Below are 26,678 nucleotides of genomic sequence, written 5' to 3'. Positions count from 1 at the left end.
TACTTAGTTAGGAATGTGTTTTATAAAAAAACCATACAGATGCTACATCTCAAAATACGTATCTTTAAGATTGTAGGGATGTACCCATGAGAGAAGTTTGCATCCATACCTTTCCATAGAGTCGTCCTGACTTGTTCATTGCCAGAAAGTATTCACTTTCCACTCCTTTGATTGCCACTATTCCAACTGCCACCGTTCGGATTTCTAGAATACCTGCAAAGGTACACAGTAAGGGCTTTAAAATGGTTGGTTGTTCTCCAGTCAACCGAGAAGGTTTAGCTGAACTAATATTCTGTAATCTTTCCATGTTTATTGAAAACCTGCAGCAATCATTCTTGGAAAACAGAAAAATTGTGTGTATTCCTGTGAAGAAAGGGCTAGACTTTAAAAAACCCCTGTGTGATTGTGTCTGCATACAGCCACTTTAAAAGTGTCTGGTGGTCATTTTTAAGTATATACTGAAGTTGTGATGTCAGTATAAGTAATTTCTCTATTTTCAGAGAATCAATGTAGCTTAGAATTTATCAGGATCAGGGTTTCATTTGGAATATGTAGTTAGCCATCAAGGTTCACAGAAACTGTGTAAAGCCTTTATTTTGAAGTCTTGTGTAGCAGTATCATCTCCTTGAAAGAGTGTAAACCTTAGAACTTGCAAGTGATAGAAAACAGATGACAGTGTCTTAAATAAGATAAAGTATTTGCTTGACCTTTGTGTGCTTTTATGACTGATCAGAGCTGTAAAGATACGTGTACTTGAAAATCATTAAAGGCTGTCCTGAGAACTTATTTATTCAAAACCAGAAAACATTTAGCGTTGTTTTCTATAAACTGCTTTATTTTCATCTCACTGGTACATATCAGCAATACTTTCTGTGATAAATTTAAGTTACCTGCAACATAAAAAATATTCTTTTGCTAATATTAAAAAAAAAATGAAGGCAGGGAGATTATGCAATTTATTAAGGAGCACCGGGTTGTTTTCAAGCTTAAATATTATTAATGTTGTCTTAAGCAATAGTTTAGAGTTATACATCTGAGTTTGAGCTGTTTCTTTCCATATTGAGTCATTGATAGAACTCTATGCCACAGCAACTGCACTGTGACTCCTTCTCCAAAATGGGGTCTTTCAGAGGCAGCCTACTCGAGGCAAATTGCAAGAGCTGAGCACGGGGGAGACAAGTGAGGGAGGTGGGAGAGAGGCATGTGTTAGATTGTCACCTGAATTTCCTCTAACAAAACATTTCATTTTTTTCCCTTTCAAGCTGACATTGGCTTTTCACAGCTGCATGGTAATAGTTTTTCATTAGTTAGTTTTTTTAAGAAAGACATTAAATACCTATATTTCTCCTTCCCTATACTTTTTTATATCCTCTTGTCCCTTGCTTTCTTTCATGTTCTGTTTTGCTTTTCTCCTTGATATTACTGATGTATCAGTTCTAGCATACATGGATATTGTTTTCTTCCTATTTTCTTTAGCAGATCAGTTACCTCTTCTCATGATGTGTGCACTGCTGGGCATTCATCTCGGAGCATTTGTACTTCTGTGCTCCCCTATAATGCTAAGCCAGCTTTTCAGTAAAGCTGTTAGAATTCTTTGACAAGTTCCACTCTGCTGCAGGCCTAGAAATAGTTCTTACAAAGGGCAATTTGTAACCGAAACTTGCAAAAATTATATTAACTTTCATTTAAATTTCACTTTAGAAAAACCACAGTGAGGCTAAAAACCAGATGAACATCTGCATTTAGCCAAACAAAGAACACAACAGTGGAAGGGATCTCTGGGTCATCAAGTCCAGTGCTCTGCTAGCCTGGGAATTGCATCAGATAATTCTCTTTTCATAAACTTTGCCAATACTAAATTGGAGTTGTTATTTCTTTGCCCCCAGTGTTTCTGCCGAAGGCTGTTCCAGAGTTTGATTTATTTTAATGGCTAGAGACTTTGTAGTACTTTGCAATCTGCATTTCTTCAGTGACAGCTTATATCCATTTGTTCTTTTGCCTGTGCTGGCCATTAACTTAAGGAGAGGGTTTTTTTTAAAAAAATATGTTTGAGTTTTCTATTTATACAGAATTTTAAAAAATGAAAGATTCAAAATTATTTTTTTAAACAAGTCATGCTAATAGAAATTGAGAGTTCCTTGAGCAAGCTGATGTTGGATGAAGTTACAGTAGTAAGAAATCCTACTGCTTTAAAAAAGGAAATGCCAAAAGGTTTTGTCCAAAGCAATATTATTATTGTTACAATTTTTACATTATTTTTTAGTTTTTTCTTTTTTCCTGAAGTAGATTTGACGTTCATACTAACTTGTTGGAGTTACTTTATTTTGGTTTGGGGTACTTGTTTTTCTACTTTATTCACAGTTGAGACATCAATGTCTTTCCTTGTCTTAAATGAGCAGGTCTGTTCTTATGTGCTTCCATTTGAAGTAAGGGGTTTAATCCTTTCAATATCTATTCGTGAAAAGAAAAAAAATCAGCAGGCTAGGATGGGAAAGAGAAAATTCTTATACATTGACTGTTTCACTGAAATACTCTTTTCATACTCCAATAACCAAAATTACTTTAAATACGTGCATAAATTAATAAGATGTTGATAAGGAGAAATTCAGAAGGCCAAGCCTCAACAAGGTCTTAAATATCCCTGATTTAAAAATTAAATTGTAAACCATGTTCTTCAGTTGCTTTATCTAAAGCATCCCCAGAAAAGTTCAGAAGAGGTTTAAGAGAAGACTAAGATATACCACAAAGTAACTAGGAAAGAAATCAGATTAAAGCCAGGAAAAGAAAAAAAAAACAACCTAGAGATGGGCATCCAAAATTGAAAACAACTGTACTTTCTATAAAATCAGCATGAAATTCCAAACAATTTTATATGGCTCTATGGTCAGTGTATCAAATGTAGCTTGAAATTCCTGTAGTGAAAGAAGTTTCCTACAGAGCTGAAATTCCGTCTGGTGTAAGTAAAAGACACTCAGCAGAGATGGGCTATAGTTTGTCTTCAGAGAGGCTGCCCATGGATGGTGGCAGCAGTCTTTGTAACCACTTGGTGCAAATTAAATAACAGATATAGTTGATACCAGTAGGGAAAAAAAAGAAAGTAAGTAGAAAAGAAACAAACCAAGCCCTTAGGCTGACACAGCAGTTTTAGTGGGTGAAATATGTGTCAGGTTTTGGAGAAAATTTATGTCATAAATGAGGTGAGTTTCCTGGCATTCTGGTCTATAATGACAGTTGCTCAGTACTTTACAAGCAGACACTTTTATGTCTAGACTTATTCCATAACCGTAGCCTGAACAACAGGACAGTACTTCAGGCTGGAAATTAATGTAGAAAAACGGGCATTTAGTTATATCATTGTTATAAAATTGAGCATTGTCATGTGAGATGTCATGTACCATTGTCTCCTGACAAGTGGTATTTGATGATTTTGATCACCTGATATTAAGTGTTTTTTCTGATTTGATTAGTATTTTCAAATCAACATTTTCATCTTCCTTTTATTTGTTAGACTTCTTTTTGCTTTTACAGCACACTGATGTTGTATTTGTTAAAACAAATCTTTGCTTTTATTGCCGCACAATCCATTTCCAGACTGTATTAATTTCCATCACTGTGCAGGCATAGCTCAATAGGCAGTTTCTTTTTGATAACAGTATCTTGTCTATAACAAAGTAGCAAGAGCCTTGTGATTTAGCAAAATCAGGGCATTTCTCTTTAATCATTTGTCAGCTAAGAGGCTGAAAGAGCAATTGCAGCTCTTGCTGCTGAGAGCTGTAAGGAAACCAGTAAGTGCTGCTCATGCCTGCAGATCCTGCAGGCAGATAGAACCTGTCAAGGGGCTTCTGGAAGAGGAGGGGCAGCACAACCACAGAGAGAGATCTCTTATCACATGCTAGGGAACTGCCCCAGTGTGCCAGGATTGTTCAGGAAGATTCTGTGAAGTACACATTGTGTTCGGTCCCTCATCAGCTGGCTCTGCTTCCAGACATTTCATATGTTGCAGGTATCCCCTCAATGTCTATCACATAAAGTTTCTGGTCACTGCTCCTCACTTTGTTAGTCACAGTTTCTGTAGACATCCATTCAAAGAGATGTTTTGACATCCATTACATTTTTCAGAAAGCTGACAGGAATTTCATCCCAGTACTTTTCTGTTCTGCCAGGTACATATGTTGGGAGAGCACATATGTACAGCACTTTATTTCTTGTGACTCCCTGTGCAGTGTAGTTGAAAAACAGTCTGCTGCTGATTTTAGGGTAGGGAGGCTGGCACTGACAGTTAAGCACTTGTAGGGAATGTGAAACACCCTTTCCTAGGCAGAATTGTCTTAAGATAAAGTATGTGAAACCTTAAATAGGGACAGAGGGGGCAGAAAGACTTGGATGGAAAATAAGTTTAAAAAAATGTAACTTCTAATTTCACTAACTTGTGTTTCTCATTGATTGAGTTTGGAGCACATATTTATGAATTCAAATGACCTTTGCAAATGATTCAAGGCCAAGAAAAATGATCTTGTCTTTGTTTACAAGACACTGTTTAATGATATGTAATGTAATTTGTTCTTTTGTTCTGGGACTTAATAAGTTAATGTTTGTGCCTCTTAAAGCAAGAAAATACAAATCACAATGGTCAGTGTTCGAAAACTTTAATGGTGTTATTGGTACATGTGTGCATTTGGTGAGCCAGCACAGTAAATACGTTCATTAGCTGGTGTATTACTCTCTCATGTTTATCCAGAAGAGTCTTATCAGTGAAATGAATACTTTTATTGGATAGTTTTGAAAATAATAGGTTTCAGGAAATATTTTTCTATCTCTTTTTTTAAATATAGTGTCTATATTTTAAAGTATTTGTTTGGTTTAAGTTATTTTGAGTCTTAGTATTTTTAAACGGATGCATCTTGAAGTTCATTTGTAGGTAAAAAAATTTGTGTTCTCATTCTTTCTCAAATGTGAAAACTAATGGTAAAAAAATTACTGCACATAAAGGTACTGATTTTAAGATATTTTGTAATATGACTTAATTTTTATCTTTCCCTATTATTAAATTAAAACTGATAGAAAGTAAACTTTGCATTTGTATTAAGTACTTTCCTTAGCAAGAGAATGAAGGAGTTTCCTAGATGGTACCTCATAGAACTCCTGTTCAGAATCTTTGTAAGTAGAAATAAATGTACAAGTATATGTTATGGTGGCTTTCAAAGCAGAGATGAAATTTCTCCACCCCAGGAATCTTCTGTCTGTAGATATGATTTTAATGAACAATTAATTAAGTTAACAAAAAACAAGTTGGTACCTACATTCACTACCACTTTCTTCTTTTATCATCTCCTTGTGATACTCTTATGGCATAAACACATATATGTTGTTATTTACAGCATAGAAGGCTAAAAAAGTTCTTAATTAGGGGCTTTGTGCATTTGCTGTGCATGTGTAGACTCTCTGAAGCACTTTAAATATTAATATGGCTGTAAAAATGATCTGCACAGAAATAATGGATCTGTCAAGGATTTTCAGGAGAACAGTTGAAGCTACTGCTTCAGTGAGGTGCCAGACATCTGGATATCGTGGAGAAATATTCAAAGCACTCAGAACTCGTGGGTTTGTCCCGTGTGTAATTTCCAAGCAGGAAAAATTGTAGTTGTCTGAAGAAACGTGATTAACGATAGAGAGGTATTCCTTGAGGACTTGATGCAGCACATTGTTCAACATCCTCAAGCAGCAGAATTTGCTTGTAAGATTTAGTCCATGTACAGAATGTTTGATTAAGCGTAAGTAGCTGATGTCTAATTACCCTTTTGCAATTCATTGGGCACAAAACCAGTAGGCATACTGTATTAAAAAGAAAATCAACTATGTGCTAAACAGAAATCCATTAAAGTATTTTTTGTATTCCATTGGATTTTCATTTATTGTTCATTTTAAATTTTCTTTATTTGGCATTACCTTATCCATAAATTTCTCCAGTTTTCCAGTCATACAAACTGATTGATACATGCACTGCTAGATGGAACAACTTTATGATAAACCATTGTCCTGGTGATAACAGCTGACAGATAAATTAGTTATGGGATCTGAGCCATGTCAAGGTTTATAAAAGAAACTGCTAACTTGAAAACTCTGTGAAAAAAGTTTAAAAAAAGGCAAGATGAGAACCAAAACATAAGAGGGAAGATATGACAGGAAACTAAAATGATTGTTTAGAAATGCTGTTATTTTACTTACAAGATCTGCCCTTTGAATGTGTACTTGGACTTGTGGATGTTTACCTTTATGACAGAAAAGGAAGGGGTAAGCCAAGTTCCACTCTTAAGTCTGCATTGTTCAAAGTATTTATACAGTTTCTCATGCATCATCAAATGTATAATCTGCCCTTCCAACCCTGTATGGCTGATACTATAGTGTGAAGAGTCTGGTTTGAACTTCCAGACTGATGTTTGGAAATACACGTTCCTTTTTACTTTGAACTTAACACATTTGCTCTGCAGTGGGAAATATTAAAAGCCATAATACCTTTTCTTTAGTTATTTTTCAAAGTGAATAAATGTAATGCAGTGCTCATCAGTTTACAACACTCAGTATTTACCTCCCTAATTACTGTAGTGAGAATTGCTATGACCGTATTGCAATTAATAATTGCTAAAGAGAAGTACCTTAAAATTTTCAACTATTTTTCCTTATTTTACAACCTGTTTGGCCTCAGTTTTGTATTAACTATCTGTTAATTTTGGTGAGTTAGGAGATAGTTTTATAAATCAAATGCTTCATTCTTCATTGAAAATGGTGGCGTAGTAAGAATTGGTCTAGAATGTTCTGACTCTCAATTGGCACCTTCTGTGCATATCTCTTCTGAACACTAGTAATTCAGACCACTGTATTTCCAGTATTTCTCTTGATTTGATCTTCAGAATCAAAGGGTGTGACGTTTTTCACTAAAGTAGATTGCAAAATTATGGAGCTTTTCAATTTAGAGGTGTGACTGGTGAATAGCAGTGTGTAGTAACAACTGAATAACATGCTGCCCCAGGCAGTCATTCTCTTGGGAATGTCTCATTAAACTTACTAGAAGCCTTTACTTCACTGATCTCCACTGTGCTTTATATAAATATTTTCTTGATCAGCCTCTTAGACAGCATGTAGTCATTTCTCATTTTTGCAGGAAACTACATTTCCCTCCAATAAAAATTGCCTTGAAGCTAAACATATGGTTATAATGAAGAATAATATTATTTTTTAGAATTAATACTGTCATGTAAAATCCAAGTCTTAATCCTCAGTCTGAAGAAGTGCTCTCTTATTACAGCATTAATAATTTACTGATATGAAAAATGGAAAAAAAGAGTGGAATGACTGTTTACAAAATGTAATTGTTTCCAAGCAGTAATAAAATTAATGATTTAATAGTTTAGAGCTGAACTTGTGCAAGTGCTTTCCCCACAGCTCAGACGAAGGATGTTTCTAGTATTTAAATATTTTGGCCAATTTTACTAGAATAAATGATCTTTTCAAGCTTCTCAGACTTTAAGAATGTAGCCTCAAAATACCAAAGTAAATGTAAAATGTTGCTTATTAACCTTTTCACAGCAAAATAAAATCTATCCAACTGGAGGTGCAAAACTTCCCAAATTCAGTTTCAGTGTTTGCAGCTATTTTGATTATCTGAACTTGGAAAATTCCACATAAGACCACAGCCTCCTGTTTTTCAAATTCTTCCGTAATGCAAAAGTCTTTAAATAGATTACTTTGTCTTTTTTTAAATTTTTGTTACTCTGTTATTTTGTGTTTTCATCTAGTAAAGAGCTGGTGTTTTCCTTCCCCCTTTCCTGAGTTTGTGATCACAGTTGACATAAAATTAGTCATATCATTTCTACGGAAAACCTTTTCTTCTGAGAAAAAAAGGAGCCCATGTTCACATGCCTTTTCCATGTACAAGGGATTCATTCTCTGAACTGTGTTCTGAGGAACACTAATTCCAGGTGCATTTCCTGTATATCACCTGTATGAATTGGCTGCAGGTGGTCACAACATCAGCCTAAATGTAACGTGGCAATGGGTGCTGGACTAATTCACCTAAAGGGGGCAAAAATAAATCCAGCATAGAATCTGCTCTTTTTTTCTGTGAAATATTCCCTGAGCTCAAGGCATTGCTGGTTTGTTCTGTGTATTGTACTGTCTCCAGCTGTTTCTGTGGCAGGTTTTCTGGTTCCTGAAACAGGTTTGACAGGAGAAAGAGCAGAGCCATATTCTGGGGACAAACTGAGTCTTCCTCTTTAAGTTATCTTTCAGGATAACTTAAAATTATACATTTTTTGGGACAAATTACTAAAAGCAAATATTAAATGCCTGTAGATTGATCATAATGACATTCTGCAATGTGTTACCAGTTTAAATATATAGTGCAACACATTTTTAACAGTGAAAATGGTCTCAGAAGTAGCTAATAACCAAATTTATTTAAAAGAAGTAAAATTCAGAAAGTGGTTGCATAAGAAAGAAGGTGGCTGCAGTATTCCAGAGCTTGACAGTATCCTATGGGGCCTATGGCAAAGAAGCAAATAATTTTAAATGGTTTGAAATTTTGTTTCACATAGTTAAGAGATCATCTCAGCCATAAACACTGCAATCCCTGTTGAAGAGAGATGTCTTTTCCCACTCTCAGTAGTTATGTAAAATGTAGGGCAAGCACTACCCAACTGAGTAGATTTTAGTTCCATTTCCAGATCAGATCTGCTATTTTGTGCTGAACTCGGACATCTAAATATATCAATTATGTGTCTAGAAGAACACAAGCAGGCACTACGTAATTCCTTCCAAGGTACAAAATGCAAGAAGCTGCTAAGAAAATCTTACTAACCCCTCGCTGCATCGCAGAGTGGGAATTGATAGAAACCAGCTGGCTCACTCCTGCCTTCAAAACACTGCTGGACATATATTTATATGTATGGTCTCTCAAATTGTTCTGGTTTGCTGCTGGCAAATAATTTAGATTTAGTTGAACTTTCAAAATCTGTATAAGACCAAAGACTAAGTTAAAAACTAATAGGAGAAAATTAAAACCCCCTCAAAATCAAAACCAATCTAATAATCTAATTCAATTCTGATAAATAAATTAGAATTTTTGTAACAGATGTTTCTCCTGTCTTGCTCATATGTGGATCAAAATGTGTGTCAATTATCCTACCACTGTTGTTTTTTCGAATAGCTTAAGTAATTCCTTGTCATAATTTTCCTAAAGTAATTAATTTCCTTCTAATTACACACTGTTGTTATCAGTCTAAAATTTAAGCCTGACTGGAAGCCTGACTTTAGGGAAATCAGTAGAATACTTGCCATTACACACAGGCAGCACTTTGAAACTTCTCTCTTTGTTTATGTGACCAGGTATTTGTAAATGTGCCACTGTCATCCAGTTATCTTTAGCTGTTATCTCACTTTACAGTTCTGTATCAAAACTGAGAAAAACAGCAGCATCAGCACTAGTGCAGAAAATTGTTCCTCTGCTACAGGACCAGTTGCTATTACCAGAGCAAATAGACTGTAGGAGCTGCAGCCACATTTCTCTTTTATTCTGTATTCATTTGTGTGATTTTTAATCTGCCTTTTAAAATTCACCTGAATAGACCAGTTGGAAAACTGGGACTTCCTTTCGGTTTTGAGTGCCAGGATGTAGAGGAAATCAGGTGTTAACCATCTTGAGTCTGGTGATAAAAGTATCTGTGCACACTCTTATTTTTCTCCATGTGCATAATATCAGGAAGTCAGTGAGAAAACTGTTTCAACTAGAGTAAGGTAAATATTCTCTAGAGTCCACAGCCTTTCTATGCTTTGCTTTTTCTGGATTACATAAGAGTAGGGGGCCTTGCTTTTCAGTGACAGTTACTTGTACCCTAAAAGTAGAAATCAGAGCTCTAGAACTCATGTTCCAGTGTGTTGTGACGGAATAGTTTGATGTTATATTATGAACAGAAGTTATCAGTCACAGCTAATGTAAAAAAGGCAATGGAATAAGTAATCAGTACTAAACACTTAATAGAGCATAGGATTATCCAAATTATATGACATTTCTTTAAATGTTTTAATTAACTTTAACACATTTTATGATATTATTGGTTGCACACGATCTAGCTTCCCATTGCTTTTGTTCTATTTTTTATATCCCCAAGTATGAATCAGTGCAGTTATATTTATTTCAATTAAATTATCAGTTTATATCAGCTAAAGATATATAGAGGGAGCATAAGAAAGGGCAGCTATGAAGTTAGTTGCTTAGCGTTCTTACCCACTGTTCTTTTGCATTATCACCAAGAACCCCACATAAAGTATTTTCTCAATTAACCATAGGAAAGAATGTAAAATATGATCGAAACCACTTCACTTTCTTTATCTTCACCTTTCACTTTGCTTTTGCCTTACCTTTACCTTTCCTTTTAACTAAGGAAAGTTTCTTGTGGCCCTGAACTGCCTAAGGAAGGATGTGAGCTCTCCTGTGCCTGTAAACTGCAGTGCTTCATTTTCTCAGCTCTCGAAGCACACGGGTACTGCTCTATCACTGTATGGTGACTGTTTGTAATAAAGGTGTCTGTGACCAGTCTGTTAAAGGATTTCATAACTTAAATTCAGATCCATTCTGGCATCCATATTGTTATATTGGTAGAATTCCAAATTTCCATCTCTGACAATAATCAAACAACCTGCTTGATAGATGACAGCGCAGTGCATTGGCATAAGTGTAAAGACATACTTTTCTCTTGATCTTGAAACAAATGGCAGGTTTCATACCACTCAAGCCTTAGAGAACAGCTTCAGTCAGGGCCTTTGAGAATGTTCCACTTTTCCATTTTTTCTGCTACAGTTTGCTTTTATATGTGTTGGTGTCATGAAATTTTGATGAGCTCCATAGAAGTAGTACATAAGCAACCTGTAGCAGAATATATGGACCCCTTAAAATCTGGAAAACAGCTGGTCTATAAGTTGTAGATATTTGGAAACATGCATTTCAGCTAATGGGCTTAAACAAGGGCTTTGTTCAAGCAGGGAAGAATAAAATGTTCATTTTAAGGAAGTGGAATAAAATGGTAGAGATTTCATCCATAGGTTTATAAAGTTAGATGACTCAGGTAATGGCTAGTGGGGTTTTAATATAAGACTCTGGACTGGGTAGCAGAAGCTGCATGTGCAAATAAAGGGTTTGCAGCTCTTACATTTTTATTTTGTGGAGGATTTGCATTAAGCTTGCATAATTCTGTGATTGGCAGACTCAGTTCGACAGCCTTTTTTGAGTCTGCCTTGTATTTATGATCATTTCTACTCCTTATGGTATTATTATCTCCCAGTGTTTGTAACATAAAAGAATAGTGACTGCATAACATTAAACTTAGCAGGAAATTTTTGAACTGCCTTGAAGAGTGTACAGTTAAAAGAGCACAGGGCTTGGCTGTGCTTGTAGTGGTATATTCTCAAATGTATAAAGAAAACCTGTTCTTAGTAAAGGATTTGCTATGCTTTTTGCGCTGACTGAAACAATTATGGCTATTCCAAGCACTTAAAGTGGTGAAGAAACTTTTTATTTCTTTGCATAAATTATCTGTGACTTCAGCTGTATTGCAGGAAAGAGCTGGGGAAACATTACCAAAGTTTACTGAGATGATGGTTGCTTTTTACCACAGAAAATGAAACAAAGTAATTCTGCTGTTCTTAACTTGCTCTCTTTGTGTCACCTTAATTCCTCCATGACTATCAATGTATTCTTGATTCATATGTAAATACAAATGTTCTATGGTAGGAAAAAATCTTACAAAACGAGATTATATTTCTACTATTGAATACATATGAACTATAAATAATGCTATCAGTTTTAAGCCAGTATAGAAATGTGAATCTGTGGTTTTAATAAAGGTCAGAAAAACCTGGAATAAACTTCCAGTTATATCTTTCATATAAAAATATAAATTTGCACATATATTTGAAAAGTGATAGCTAACTATTTTTCAAGCTGAATGTCCTAAATTGGGTATATTCTGATGTATTGCGCTTTTCAGACCATATCTTGAGTAGAATAAATAGAGATAGCAGCATTACTCCTACATAGATATTGGTAAAATAGATAAGTCATTCTGACTTGAAAGTCAGGAAGAGATTAATAGTGGAGCAGGAATTTCATTTTTTCTTTATGCCTAGTATTTATTACCAATGTTATGAAATGGTATCTTAAAGTAAAAGCACATGGATTTGCAGAAGCAATAGTTATTATTTGCCATATTTTTAAATAACTCCTGAGCCATGGATAGGCATCAGTAACAAAACTTTTACTGATTTCAGTAGAGCCAGACTTTTACAAATGGCATGTATTTGTCTCTTTCCTAATATGGGTCTTTCAACTCTTGAGCAAACTTTTCCTAATGAATCACAGGGTTAGATAGCTTTTCCACGAGTCAGTAACTTAACTCCTCCACAGCTGTGCAATATTTTTTACTTTCAACAGCCACTATGTAGACTATCAGTGATAGTTGTCCATAGTTCATCCCTAAGTCAGTATGAATAGAAGAGCCGTATTTTGACTTTTTGTTGGAAAGAGCCAATGCTATACTTCTTGACAATTACTTTCTCATGTTAATTACATCTCTCTTTTGTTGAGAATGTATTTCAATCAAATACCATTCACGCCGAGAGGGAATTGTTTTTTTCATGTAGAAATCTATGTTAATGGAACAAATATGGCACGGTCTGACAGGGCTCAAATCAGACTTTTTTGTACAATACCACCTGTGATGTAGATTGCAGCACATGTGATTACAAGAGATGGTGTATATATAATTTTTTAGGAACCCACTAACAGAGGCTAGTTTGGGGTGCCGCTGCCAGATAGCTCTTAAGAGGAAAACAAAGGAAGGAACCATCCCACTGTGACGGGTCTGGTGTTGGAAAGTAGACTCGGGAAACGAGCTCTGTAACAAAAAATTCTCCTTGCTAAGCTCAATTCAGCTGAAAACACCCGTAACTGAATTGTTGAAGTGTGAACAAGAAGGCAATAAATTGTGATCCAAAATCTTCAATATTTACAGTGCTGTATGCAGACAGAAATACTCTTCATTTTCCTACATCACCTGAAAAGGGCTGATCACCTACGTTCTGATTTTTGAATCTGGGTAGTCTGTTGGGGAAATAATTTGCACAAAACTCATATTTATTCAATTTTATCATATATGAATAAGGATACCCTAAACAAAGTTATAGCACAGACAGAAGAAAGTGAACAGCAATGTGAAGAGCAGGAAAGGGAAAAAGATTTTCGTAAGGGCACTCATAATTTTAATGGAGCTCTAGCAGGAGAAAAATGTCTTATGTATACAAGATTATCACTTACAAGTGATTAGGACTAAGTAAGGAAACGTGGGTTCTGTTATTTTTGTCTCACACAGTTGCATAGCAGTGGCTACTTGCACATTTTTGTAGATACCACCTGAAGTGATGTAGAAATTTAAGCACCGTATATGTCCTGTGGGGTTAGGCCTAAGTATTGCCCTTTTTTAAGGTAGCTTGAAGTGTCCCTTGAGTGCTTGTCAGCTCTTTCAGAGAACTGGCTCTGGGTTCCTATGTGAAAAGGACAGTGTACAGATACCTACTTGTGTTTATGGAATATTTTGTTATCTAAGAGAAAAAGTCTTGTTTTGACAAACATAGTGTATTCCATTTCAAATATTGAACAGTTCTGAATAATTCTCCAATAATTTCTCATGGTAGTTATGATAAATATCTCTTTTATCACTAGATCATTTTCTGCTTAAATGTTAGAGCCATTGTAACTCATCAGTTTCTCTTGAATAACCTGCCTAGATCAGAGTTAGGCTGTTCATCATCGACCAAAATTAGAGGGGTTTGCCTTATGTGTTACGAATAACTTGAAAATTCTGCTTTTTGTCTAATGATAGTTTTATGGTTTTGGTATAGACTGGTTTTGTTTCCTGTGTTCCCTCTGGATGAAACTGCCATTTCAGAAGTTTTCATCAGAATGTGTCCTAGAAGAATATGATTAAATTAGAGGAATTCAAATTCAAAACACTGGATTACTTAGCTAAAAAAATCAACAGAGCATGATTTCTGTGAAATATGTGGTAATAGTTTCCTAGAAAGATGTGGTAATTTTTTTTTCTTTAATTTAGTTGCGTGACAGTCTCTTCAGTAATATAGACAGAATTTCCCAAGCCACATAAGGGTGCAATCAGAAATGAAGGCATGCTAAGTAATTTTGTTTTGGTAAAGGAGGCTGAGCACCAGTTTTCTCATATAAACATTCTGATTGAAATTGGTGTATAATAATCTAAAAGATTGGTTTTATTAATAGCTGTATTATTTTCATTGCTCAACTTAAAAGACATTTAAAGGGACAAGTATAAGTGGCCTAGGACTCTTTGCCATTTCCTTTATAATTTGAGCAGACTCTCTTAAGGCTACTCTCAAAATTGATGTAACATTTGATTTCCTTTGAACTAATAAATATCAACTACAAAGTCCAATACAAATTCACCCAACTATGTGGCTGTTGCACTGTTAGTAAGGTAGGAGAACATGCCAGACTGTCTTTTACAGCATTGATAAGAAAACTCCCTTCCTGGCTGCTGAAGCAGATGCTTAGAGGGAATGAAACACAGTGGGGTACTGATGGAGTGGCAGGATGCAAAACAGAGCAAGAGACTCAAAACACCTGTGTACTTGATTACATACTGATGAGAGGAAGGAGGGCTCTTGTAGCTGGCCAGCAGTTAGGAGAGGAGGATTCCTTACAGGGAAGAGGCTCTCCATCCATTTTCTGGTGGGGCTTTCTCCACAGTTCTTATGTGGTCCCTTATCTGGTGTGGTAGGTAGTGTTTTTTTCCTTAGTGGATGAATTGTCTTTTTGGAATCATAATTTGGGCATAAAGAAGTTTGTTTCTTTTTATTCTGATTGATACACAGTGTTTTAGGGTGATCTGAAGAACTTGCTTGCCCTGGAAATCGTGTCCCTTTTTATTTGGTTTTGGTGTTCAGACTTTGTTGCAAATACTGACCAGAATCTCCATGGTGAGTAAAAAATGTAAAAAGTTTGGTTAGAAGTATAGAGCATACTTGAATTGGAAGAATGGCTTTTTGTCACCAGTCAGTTTCAAAATACTTGTAGTTGTATACAATTTCCCTTTCAATTAGTAGCAGTGTTTGCAGGCAGAGTGCCGTGTGAGTTCTGTCACTCTTGTGGTTCAGATGTGGTCAGAGACGTGCTTAGTACGTGGCAGAGATTTCTTTTTGTGCTGTGTTCTAGTGTGGTATTGCTAAGATGGTGCTGAACTAATGCAGGCACTAGTGTGGGGTGTGGAATTCAGTTGAGATGTGAATTCAGTGGGAATTCAGGGCTTCTCAGGTGCAGTTTTCCCACAAGCAAACATAAAGGGCTGCTGCTGAGGGAAATTTTGTGCTGGCCTTTCCCACAGCATAAATCTCTCTTGTTGTTAGGCAGCTCTATCAAGCAAGTCTCATTATTTGAATCACTATGTGCTGGATTTACATATCTAATTCCCTAAATCCTTGTAAAATTTCACCAATAAGCACTCCAAAACTGCTTGGATTTCTGTGTATCATCTTGCACATTATGTGCAGTCCCCAAGCTGCCTGGGCTATTCCAAAGGAAATAAATTAGCATGGTGGAGTTAAAGTTGCTTTTGAAAGCTGGTGAAAGTTGCAGTTTCCCATTGTGTTAGTACTGACTGCACTCTCCAGGATTCAGTTATCCTTTCTGGTTTACTTCAGAGTTTCTGTCAGGGAGTACAACTCTTGTTTTCACAAACACTGGAGTCACTCCACTGTTTGCTGCCTTCTTCCCTTGACTAGATTGGCATTTTCTCCCAAATCCCTCTGCTTAGTGGCTAGCTAGAGAGCCTGAACATTGCCACCCTTAGAGTTTGTGTAGACCACTCAAAGGGCAAACCTATCATCACCATGTGATGTTGTGTATGTGTTATATGAGAAGCCACCAAGCTCTTGCAGAGTGTTTCCACACACCTGGCACATAAAACTCCAGATGTGCCACTGCATTGCAGCTGTGCACACAAACAGCCCCTGAACAACAGCACCAGTTCACCTGAGCAGCTCAGGGGCTGCAGCATGGATTCACGTACAACCTTTTCCAAATTTGATGTTGATTGTGGTTATTTCTTTCCCTCTAATATTTTTCAGCTCTAGGTAAATATGTATGTTCACCTAAAAGAGTTTCTGTGTTTAACAATCATAAAGTTCTCTCTTTTTTGGTTTTTTTTTTTGCTGTAAACATTTACTTTTGATTGAAATATCAAATCCCATGTGGCATTTAAAGGTCATAATAAAACATATAAAATTAGCACAAGTTATTAAGGAAAATGTGTGTCTTTTTAACAGTTGAGGCTATTTTTTCTGCTTTGAAATACATTACTGTCTAGTTAGACAAATATTGAAATTCCAAGGTATCAAAATGGCCAAGGAAAAGTCTGATCACCTTCTTTTTATAGTCTATAGCACCTCCCAGTGTCTGTTGACACGTTTAAAAGGAAGCAAGCCAGTTTACCAAAAATGGAAGTACTAATGCTAGGAAACACCTTCATTAAAAAATCCCTCTGGTTATGGGGGTATTCAAAAAGTGTCATTATTGAAGCAATGGGGATGAGTGGGGTGTGTTGATCCCTGTTGAAGTTACTGTTGTTATTAATGCCATGGAACGGTCACATTTGCTCTTTTCATTTGAGTTAATCTATCAGTATCCTGACCGGGCTTAATTTTGAAAGACTGGATGCAGAAGGAGGATTTCAGGGTTTTGAACAGAGTATCTAGACCTTTTAATAACTTCATCCTGGTTTTGTACTTTGTTTTAAAAGCTAAATAATAGTCAAAAGAGCCTATTGATTGCATTGGTATTTTTATTGCTTTTTTGGTGTGTTTTTATGAAGTTGTGAGCCACATCTTGAATATTCACTTCTAACTTTTCAACACCAATTGTTACAAAGAATTTTTTCCATTTGTATAAATGATGTCATGTGTTATGAAAGTTTTAAAGTGTGACAATTCAGTGCTATGATTGTTAACCTCTATTATGTTACTGCCGTAAAAATTTTCACTATTACCTTTTTATTAATAATGTTTCTAAATTGCATACACCAGAAGGCTAACTTGATCTTTCTTTCATATCCAGAGTTAAAAATAATGTCAAAGGTCAAACAAGACAATTGAAATACAGTTGCCAAATATAGTCACAGACAGTCAATTATGCAACGAAAGCAGTGTGCCACCCATGAAGAGTAACAGCCTACGTTTGCCTAAACTTACTCTGTTTTGATGAGAAAAGTGTTCCAAAATATACTACTAGTTGATGGATTCTGTAGTGTGGAACAGTATAATTATATGGTTTAGGATGTCTTGGCCCTAAGCTTTAAGGAAGGTGGAGAGGAAAGCCAACTCCGTTCTGTATTCCAGGATCCTAGAAATCTGAAACTATCACTTTCACATACTCAAACAATACAGAAAGTTGGAAGCTGTGAAGGGGAATATCTGGATTCAGGCTTTGTTTTGCAAGACATAATCAAATAAGATTATAAGGAATCAAATTTTCTACCAAATTCTATTTGCCTGTATGGAAATTTCTTCTTTAAGATTCATCGTAGCTCTGTATTTTTCTGTCTAGCTACTGACTTGAGGTATTCTAGTTAATTTTCTATTAGTCAATCAATGTTCTATTATCAAATTATTTAATATTTATAATATTAACACACAATTCTTTTGGGGTTTGGAAGTTTTTTCACTAATACTTTTTAAAGCTCTTTACAGAGAAGTGAATAATTCTTAGAGGCACAGAGAGTTTGAAGAATTTTCCCAAAGTCTGTAAGCAAATTGCTTAGAAGTTTGGATTAGCCTCAAGTCTCTTGAGTCTCAGGTCAGGGCCACTTCAGCACATTTTCTTCAGGATGGAGCAATAACATACTCAATGATACAATACTGAATTTTTTGAAGGTTCAGAAATTGTAAACAATGTGGGGGGGAAAGCTGTGGGGGAGAAGGGGCTGCAATTTATCTTTTTAAATGTATCCTGTAACTGCTTCTGCAGTTGGCTGCTACATTTGTTTGATTGTTCCATAAAAATGTGCTATTTCTCATTTCTGATAAATCTCAGTATTGGGAGATTCAGGAAAAACTGCCAAGTCACAGCTGAACTACGAGGCTGTATCAAGGTCGAAGGAATCAGTGGGGACAATATCTATAGACTCAGATGTTTTTCACTTCTCAGACTGATGTTAGGTCGCTTTTGAAGCTCCCCCAGGCAGGCATAGCCCTGTTGGTGTATGTTAACTTGTGGAGCTGCTGCCTGGGCCTGAGCCCAGGGGTTTGAGTTTTCCCCCACAGAGCTTATGCAATCATTTTTGTTCATGAGAGTGAGAAGAAAGTGAGTGTCAACTGCTACCGTCTGGCTTTACACATATTTTTCAGCTGGTAAATGCCTAAGAATAGACAAGGTGATGAAGATTCAGGAGGTAAATTCAGAAGTTGTAAACAGCTTTATCTGTATTTTGTGGCACCCCTGTCATACTATGTCAGCTGAGCACTGATCTGGATGTTGATACGTGAGACCTGAAGAATCTTGCTGCAACAGTTCAAGGCTTCGCGCCCTGCTTTCTTCTCCTCACCTCCCCAAAGGCTACACTTACCAAAAAAGTCAATAGAAGCTGTAAGACAGGTACAACTCAGCTGCTTCTGTTATCTGCATCTTTGCTAAAACCCATCAGCAGCAGCAGGTGAGGGTGAAAACCTGGGATTTGTGATAAGGTGCAGGCTGAGGGATAGGCATAGATCTCTCTGCTGGTTGAAACCTGAGGGCTGGTATGTACCCCCAGTGCCAGACAGGGAACTGGAGAGGCAGCAGGGGAGTCTGGTATATTTAGGTCTGATTAATCACTGTGGCAGAGAAAGTCATCCTTGGTGCTGTGGGCTAGGTTTTGAGAAGGATATGCATGTATTTCCATTTGAATTAAACCTCTTGCTGTTATAAATGAAAAAGCTAGCAGAGTACTAATGTGACACAAAAGCACTTTAATGTTAGTGAAGGTTTATCTTCTCTTGACACCAAAGTGTTGGTTGAACCAACAACTCTTGAAAAATCATGAATGCAGTTGCAGGGACAGACTTTCTGTTAGTTTGGAATGCACATAACCCGTAACTGAATCTAGTCCATCAATACCTGCCTTGAAATACCTGATTTTCAGAAGCTGAATCTTCTTGGTTCTCTATGTAATATGTATTTAAGCAACAGAAATAAAATTGATACAGAAACACAGCATACATGCATTTTTTTCATGCTAAGAAGCATATATAAAATGCTAATGGAAGTCTGATTTCTAAGCAAGTTGGAGTATTTAACCACTAAGATGCATATAAAGTGTTTTTTATGGTCAGTTAGGGTTTACATTTGAGCAAAACTGAGTTGGAGTTCTTTTATATTGCTGAAAACTATGACTTGTTGGATTTTGGTCAAAATGGAAGTAGTTTTCCAAGATAAAATTGTAATCAAGATTTCAGCCATTTTATGTCAAGATCTCACTAGACTACTTTCTCTACTCTTTTTTTTTGGTTGGCTTTATCCACTGAAAAGAAGAGGAAATAGGCATTTTCTGGGTTTAGAGCACACATGGAATATGATAGGATCAGACATCTTAGGATTCAGGTTCCGGGAAGGCTTTTCTAGTAACTAAGAGACCCTTTGAAGTCTTTAAAATGAGATTCCAAAGGCAACAGAGCATGGAAAGTCCTAAAGCATCATCCAGTCATAGTTATAAATCCTCTTGGATAGAGTCAAAACAAACTCTGGTTTTTGCTGCCTTTTTTTCTGAACAAAATTAAGGAAAATCTGAAACACAAACTGAAATGAAGGAAGGAGTGAACACTGTTAAGGAGAGCTTTACTTTTCTATCAAAGGTACAGAGTTAGCAAATTGCCTTGTCTCCAAGATTTGTTCCATCAATCTCACATTTTACAATCATGAATTCAAAAAGTGTGTTTTGTGTGCCCACTTGGATTCTTTTCCTTGAGCAAGATGCAAAATTTATTTTTTGTTAAAAAGGGTTAGACTTCAGCAAGTTATAGTAAGTTTCTGTCAAAGAGAAATTTTGTTATGAATAATGACAGATTTTTCTGGGTGACCTAAGCTTTAGTTTTTCAGTGGGTGACTCTCAGTTCTCACTCTGCCATTTAGTTTTCAGGTTGAAAGCGAAGCTGTCAGGTGCAAAGTGATTTCCCCTGCTTAGTGGAGATCACTGTCCTCTGATTTGATTAGTTCACTCTTGAATTATCACCTTTATGTCCACCAGAAGGCTCTGCTGCTTTCTGAAGTGTACACAGAACCATATTCTTTGGGTACCTAACAAGGTCAGCACTGTTGTAAACAGGATTTGGCAATTTGCTTGCACTGAGACAGCACACATGGATTTCTTTAACTAAGCAGTTGAATTCTAATGTGTTTTGAAGCAAGTGAATGATAAATACAGATTATTTACAATTGGTGAGTGAGGATTTGCTTCAGCATTCAGTTATGTCATGAAATTTGAATCCACACACATTTAGTACAGTGGCTGCTAACTTAAAACCGTAGGAATTGTGACACTTTCACTATTTGTGCTGTTACTTTCATTGTGTGTGGGTGTATATATATTTTTTTATTCTGTAGTTGGAGAAGTCTGAAATACAAAGACCCTAATTCCTCATCATCTTGGCATTCTTATAATCCCAACTGATAGGAGAGCCTCTGTGAATTTTGGCACTTGCCAAAGGTGTGATGAAGTTATCCTTCTAAAGGCATTTCTCAATGTGAAGATTGTTCTTCACAATACTCATGTTTCACGCCCCATGGGCTGAAAAGAAGTAGTTCATTTGACCTACAAAACTGACAGGGCAGCTTCCTTTATGAAGCTGAGATATGATAGTAAAAATATTACATTTTTTCTTATTTTAGTAGCACAAGTTAGCACATTCAAAAGGGAAAAGAATTCCTTTTATTTATTATGTAAGTGGAAAATTAGGTTAAAATGAGAAGAAACCTCTTGGAGCAACACTTTTCATGTCCACTGATTGGTTAGACTGCAGCAGTTCTGGCATTCCATCCTAAGAAACAGGTGTGATTTACCTTTTACTGACTTTCAGGACTGGAAATTGTGGAACAAGAACATTTGAACACAGACAAAACCACATCCTTTTCATGGGTGTGTTATTAAAACTATGCTTTTCAAGGACCCTGGATAAAAATAGCCTGTTTAGTCTTCTATTGTTAAAATTTTTGCTTAGGGAAAGTGTACTAGTCCAGGTGGGGATTATTTTTCCTGTTTGTTTGCTTTTTGCCCCCTCATATAATATTATTTTCTTTATAGTTATGGATTTTAGTAGAGAGCCATAAGCACATCTTCAGAAAGGCTGTTCACATCTTTTGTTGAACAAAGGTTATGACAAAAAGTGTTTCTATAATAATACTAATTTTTTTAGTTTCTCAGAAAATCCAGGTTTTCAATGTTCACATTTTTCTCATCCTCTTTGTCTATATTTGCCTATTCTACTTGTCCAACAAAAGGATTTGGATGTTATTCCCTAAGATACAGTAGATAAATTAGATCATTAGACTTAAAATGGTGGGAACTTCCTACATACCTCAGCCAAATTTCAAGACAGTTCATCACAGTGCACATCAGTTACCAGATAACCATTACAATTTCATTTGGTTTTTCTCCTCATATTCATTGCATTTACTAGAAAAAGGATTCTTTTTTTTTTTTTCTCCCACTGCAATATAAACGTAAGGGTTTAGTGGCTCAAGTTTGCCTATCTTTAATTTGTGATAGTTACTTACTACCACTAAATTATCATAAAGTGTTCAGAAAACTGCAAGAGACTACAAAAATCACTGGCACAAGAGGATCTGGTGTTCTCTAATGGGCTCACTACAGCATCTTTAAAGGTGTCATTAACGTGTTTAAGCAGAATGGGATCCTTCAGAGAACTGAGAACCTCTGCTTGAATTTGAAATAATGCTAAATTTCTAACAACGTTTTTCTTGAGCATCATGGAACTAAAATAGCAGCTGTGTATAATTAGTCAGCTCTAGATGCTTTCATAATGTGTTTGTAAATAATAACAGAAAAAAATTAGGTACCGTGAATATTCACTTATCTGCATTAATTTAGAAGGATCAGTTTCAACAGTCAGTAACATTTTTTCCAGTGATTTTTATGGGAACAACATTTCACTTCAAAACTAGCCCTATGGATCTCTATTGTAGCAATGCCCTCCTGAAACTCAAAGGGAGTCTTCTTGAATATGGACCAAATAATTTAGTTGGCTGCTGGCCATGTGTTGTCTTTCAGAGGAATATAGTTATTCACTATGTAATAGTGTAGGAAGAAAGGAGACATATGGAAACAAATTTTAAAAGAAACAGTAACATTAGTCAATGCAGATTTAGCCACACAAGTTGCCAAGCACTTAATGTAGTCATGAAGTAAAGAAATAAATTATGAAGCCCACGAGGCCAGCGCGTAGCACGCGAAAGTGCACTTCTGATAGAAAACAAGCACTCAGCTGAAGGCTGAACCACACTAACACTTCTTGAAGTTTGATTTATGGATTTCTTTGGCTGCTGCTGTTATAAAAGCACACTATTATATACAAAAATTAAAACTATTTTTAACAGCATTCTTGGAAATATATTTGTCCTTTTATTTGTCTCTAAATACTAGACCAGCATGTCTCTGGCCCCTTTTCCTTATAATTTTGTTTTGAAATATGCAATATAATCCTATGTATTTTCCTGTTGCATGTTAGTAATGTCTTTTCAAGCAGATGTCATGTTTCTCTAAATAAACAATACATTTGTAACAACACAAAAGACAAAGTGGCAAAAATTAGTGACTGTAAAAATTGATCCTTTCAAGTATAAATCAAAGATTATATAGGTATTGGTGTGGAAAATACATATTAGTACAACAATTCTTTTTCCAGTTCAGAATTTGTATTTGGTACAGCTTCATAAAATATTGTATGTCCATTCTCTCTAGATGAGTCATGGTTGTGGAAGAAAGGGGGAGAATATTTTTTCAGCATCATGATCATTGTAATAATGAACTGCAGAAACTATAATAGATTTTGTTCCTGGCTTGGCAAACTATCTAAAAGATTTTGCAAGAGAGTTTACATAATTCTTTCCATTGAACTTTCTAGTATTGCTGTGTTTCAATTGTTAACTCACACACACCAGACTTTTAGGTAGTTTGTGCACAACATAAATGTGGTTTAATGTTTCAGGAGTATTTTATGAGCAGAGTTGGTGGTTATACATTTTCGTACTTACAACCTTAGTTCACTTGTTAAAATAGGCTCTCTGTTTGCTAATAGTTCCCAGCTGTAACTAATACATTAGCAGATCTACAATGTAGTATTTAAAATGACGCATTTCAAAATCAATAGCAAATGTCCTGCTATACAATTAATTGGAAAACTTGTTTTACACAATGGCCAGTACACGATACAAAACACTTTTGAAGTTATGGTAAATCAATGAATAGGAAACAATGATGTGCAAATTTCTAAAAACTTAGGAAAAGCAAAAATATTACTTACTGTAATTGTTGTTTGCTTCTCTTGTCCCTTTCACTTTGCCTCGCTTATCAATCCTCATATACCACTGAGTTCGACAGAAAAGTCTTCTCACTCTTACATCCCCCCCTTCCATATAATCATAGCTTCTGGTATGTCGCTCAGGGCTGGAACAGTTCACATTTGTAGCCATTTGCTCTGGAGTCATGTCATTGCAAGCTAAAGATATAGTGCCCATTAGAAAGATAATGTAAAAGTATGATCTGTAGAGCAAAATTGGCAGGATCCATGTCAGTATCCATTTGTGCATTATAGTGCAGTGTTCTGGGTGTTCATGAACAACATAATGAAAATTAAATCTCAAGTAGACTGTTGCTCTTAGGTCACCGACCTGCCTTCTGTCTTTACGAGTTACAGATTCATTTAAATGAGATTGCTCCCTCTTCTAGAATTCTGATCGTTATTCCTCAATAGTTAATGGCGAAATAGAAGAGCTTCTTAAATATCTCTTCAGTCAGAATATCCTTTAAAGACACAAGTTATAAAAACCTTTGTTGTCGTGACCTTCTTTACTACTTGAATTTGCTGCTTGCACTGAAAGTAAAAGATCTGTGAGAAAAGGTGCATGTGTAAGTCGTTATGCTCAATTGTTACAAACGTGCAAGGATACATTGTGCTACTGAAAAGTACTACAAGTAAATATATGACATGCTGAGCTCATTTCTTAAAACATGCTAGTGCATATTGATAGATCTCTCATACAAACTTTTACATAAACAGGCATTTACACTGATTGTAAACACAGTTCTGTCTTCAGTTTTAAGTCCTTCCAAAAATCTCCTATTGATTCATTTCAACTGCATTTTCACACATGATAAAATTCTCCTGATTACTTCATAACTGTATATTTACTATTAGCATAATCTATCATGCAACTTTTCTCTCGTTCAGGTTTCAAAACAGACCTCATGGCTTTAGCCCTGGATTTTTATTCCTATCCTTTTCAGATTATTAGTAGAAATAGTTTTCTAAATTCTTTTTTTAGCATCTAACATTTAGAGATAAAGATAAGTTATTAGCTATTAGAAACTGTGGAATGATCTTGTAAAGGACAGATAACTTACTTGTTCCTGTTGATAAGAGCTGGATATCCAAGTACTCCATTTCTGTTGTCTCCTTTTTGCAACATGAGACACTCTACTGTAGCTACAAACTTTCTCAGCTCAGAAAGACTCCACCAGAATTATAATTGTTTCCATAAATCAACCCGCTGGAGAGATGGTGTGTATGTGCTTATGCGTGCGCGTGCATGTGTGTGTTGAGCCTGTTGTTCAGTCCTTTTCGATAAATACCTTTGCTGACCTCACTTGGAAGCAATTAGAATTTAACCAGTCAGCTGTCAGTTGAATGCACGAACAAAAGTAAAAGGAGACTTGCATTGTATCGTGTCCAGTGGTCATCAGAGGGAGCTATGTACATAGTTTATGCTTTAAATCTCCAAGAATCTTCTTTCTAAAAACGTATATTTTGTGCTGCATGGATAGAATTGCTTCACATGCTAGTTAGTGTTTCTGTGCTCTGGTTTAGGTCAGTATTTTTCTGTCCTTAAAAAATTCCTCCTCCTCTGTTTTGTACTCACATGCTTATCTCAGTTTGCTTTCAAATCTCTTCTGCACTTTGGTGGATTCACAGTCTGTTTAGTGCCTTTCTGAAGGAAATGTGGGTCTGTTACATACCGTGGAGAAGGGTGTGCTGTAGCCATTAGAGATCATGAGGTGTATTTTTCTATCATGGATATGAAAAGAGGGACTGCTGCACTGAGATTTTATTTCATCAGCCACTAGGTGAAAATGAGAACATATATTTGGATGTTTCAAAGTTTGACATGCAAGTACAACCTTTATCAGCTTGAAGGAAATATTGCTACTAGGGAACAGCCTTCCTTAGCATGTGTAGTTAGTTCTGGAAACTCACAAAAGGAGAATGAAAACTGGCAGCAATGTAAGAAAATCCCTAATACTGCACCCAAGCAACAGGCTTAAAATCTAGAGAATCAAAAAAAAAAGAGTGGATACACCTGGTTTTCTGCTTTTGTGTACCTATTTCCCTCTCTGGCACCAGCCTGTCCATGTTCCATTTCACTCTAAATTCTGTTGAGTTTCTGGTGAATGTATTTGTAAAACATACTGAAGCAAAGTTTTCAGTAGCTGCTTATCGTGTTTAACTGCCACACTGTTGATGTGAGTACACCTCAGTCCCTTTAGTAAGTAATAGCAGCAAGGAAAGTTTGGAATCAATCCACTTATTGAGAATAGTTTACTTATGTTTAATATTTTATAGTTTCTGATTCCATGCTTTTATCCCATCCCCACTCCTTTCCTCCCTCTATGATGGGATAACAGTTACTTATTAAAAAGTTAGTGAACTGTAGAGGCAGTTAAAAATCCCAGGGAGTACGTATGTGCCACCTTGTGGTGAGGGGGACATAAGTAAACCAGGGTGTTTCACTGGACTGATCCAAAATGAGCACTAAGGTGCACCAGGCAAACTTGTACTACTCAGCCTTTCCTATACACAAACAGAATGAGTAATTCCTTCCTTAACATCAGCAGCTTCCTTGTCAGCACTCACATGGATTAACCCCATTTGTCACTCGCTTTCCATTCTTTTTTTTAACCATTTTCACATGTAGTCCAAAGTTGATCAATTTTTCTTGTATGTTATCTCTATTTCAGCATATTGGGCTGTTTCCTGTGTTCTGTAGCTCAGCCTAATTTTTCTACTTTAGCAAGAGACTCAGTATATGCACCTTCCTGATATGAAAGATGTGCTGCTGAGGGCTTTCAAAGGCTGGATACCTGCAGCTGATACACAAAGAAATGGCTTTCATTAGTTAACTCTTGTAAACTGTGATTACAGCTATTTCCAGTTTGACTTCTGTCTTGTCAATCCATGGCCACAATTCTGACAAGAAGTGGGGACTGAAGCGACTTATCCCAGCTGTGGGTTTTGCAGTACATTTGCTGGATTTATTATCAGCATGTTCTCTGACCCATTCC

The 26,678-nt window shown here is 36.1% G+C and overlaps 1 protein-coding gene across 4 annotated transcripts in view; it reads right to left on the bottom strand.

The window, feature by feature from the left end:
- Positions 1 to 24,977, bottom strand: part of FGF7 (fibroblast growth factor 7) — a 29,066-nt gene extending 4,089 nt beyond the window's left edge. Inside the window, exons 1-3 of one of the 4 annotated variants that reach the window (XM_019281020.3) lie at positions 24,744 to 24,977; positions 23,644 to 23,838; positions 110 to 213 (exon numbers count right to left, since the gene is read on the bottom strand). In XM_019281020.3, the coding sequence (XP_019136565.1) occupies positions 110 to 213; positions 23,644 to 23,838; positions 24,744 to 24,783 (339 nt within the window). In that variant the 5' untranslated portion in view covers positions 24,784 to 24,977. Of the gene's footprint in view, positions 1 to 109; positions 214 to 23,643; positions 24,229 to 24,743 lie in introns of all 4 variants that reach the window. The other 3 variants (XM_010391140.4, XM_010391141.4, XM_019281018.3) reach the window with 3 other exon arrangements.
- Positions 24,978 to 26,678: the final 1,701 nt, after the last annotated feature.

Source organism: Corvus cornix, chromosome 10, assembly GCF_000738735.6.
Source record: "Corvus cornix cornix isolate S_Up_H32 chromosome 10, ASM73873v5, whole genome shotgun sequence".
In the NCBI taxonomy this organism is placed as follows: domain Eukaryota; kingdom Metazoa; phylum Chordata; class Aves; order Passeriformes; family Corvidae; genus Corvus; species Corvus cornix.
Note: the sequence above shows the minus strand (reverse complement) of the source record. Positions and strands in the feature narration are given on the sequence as shown.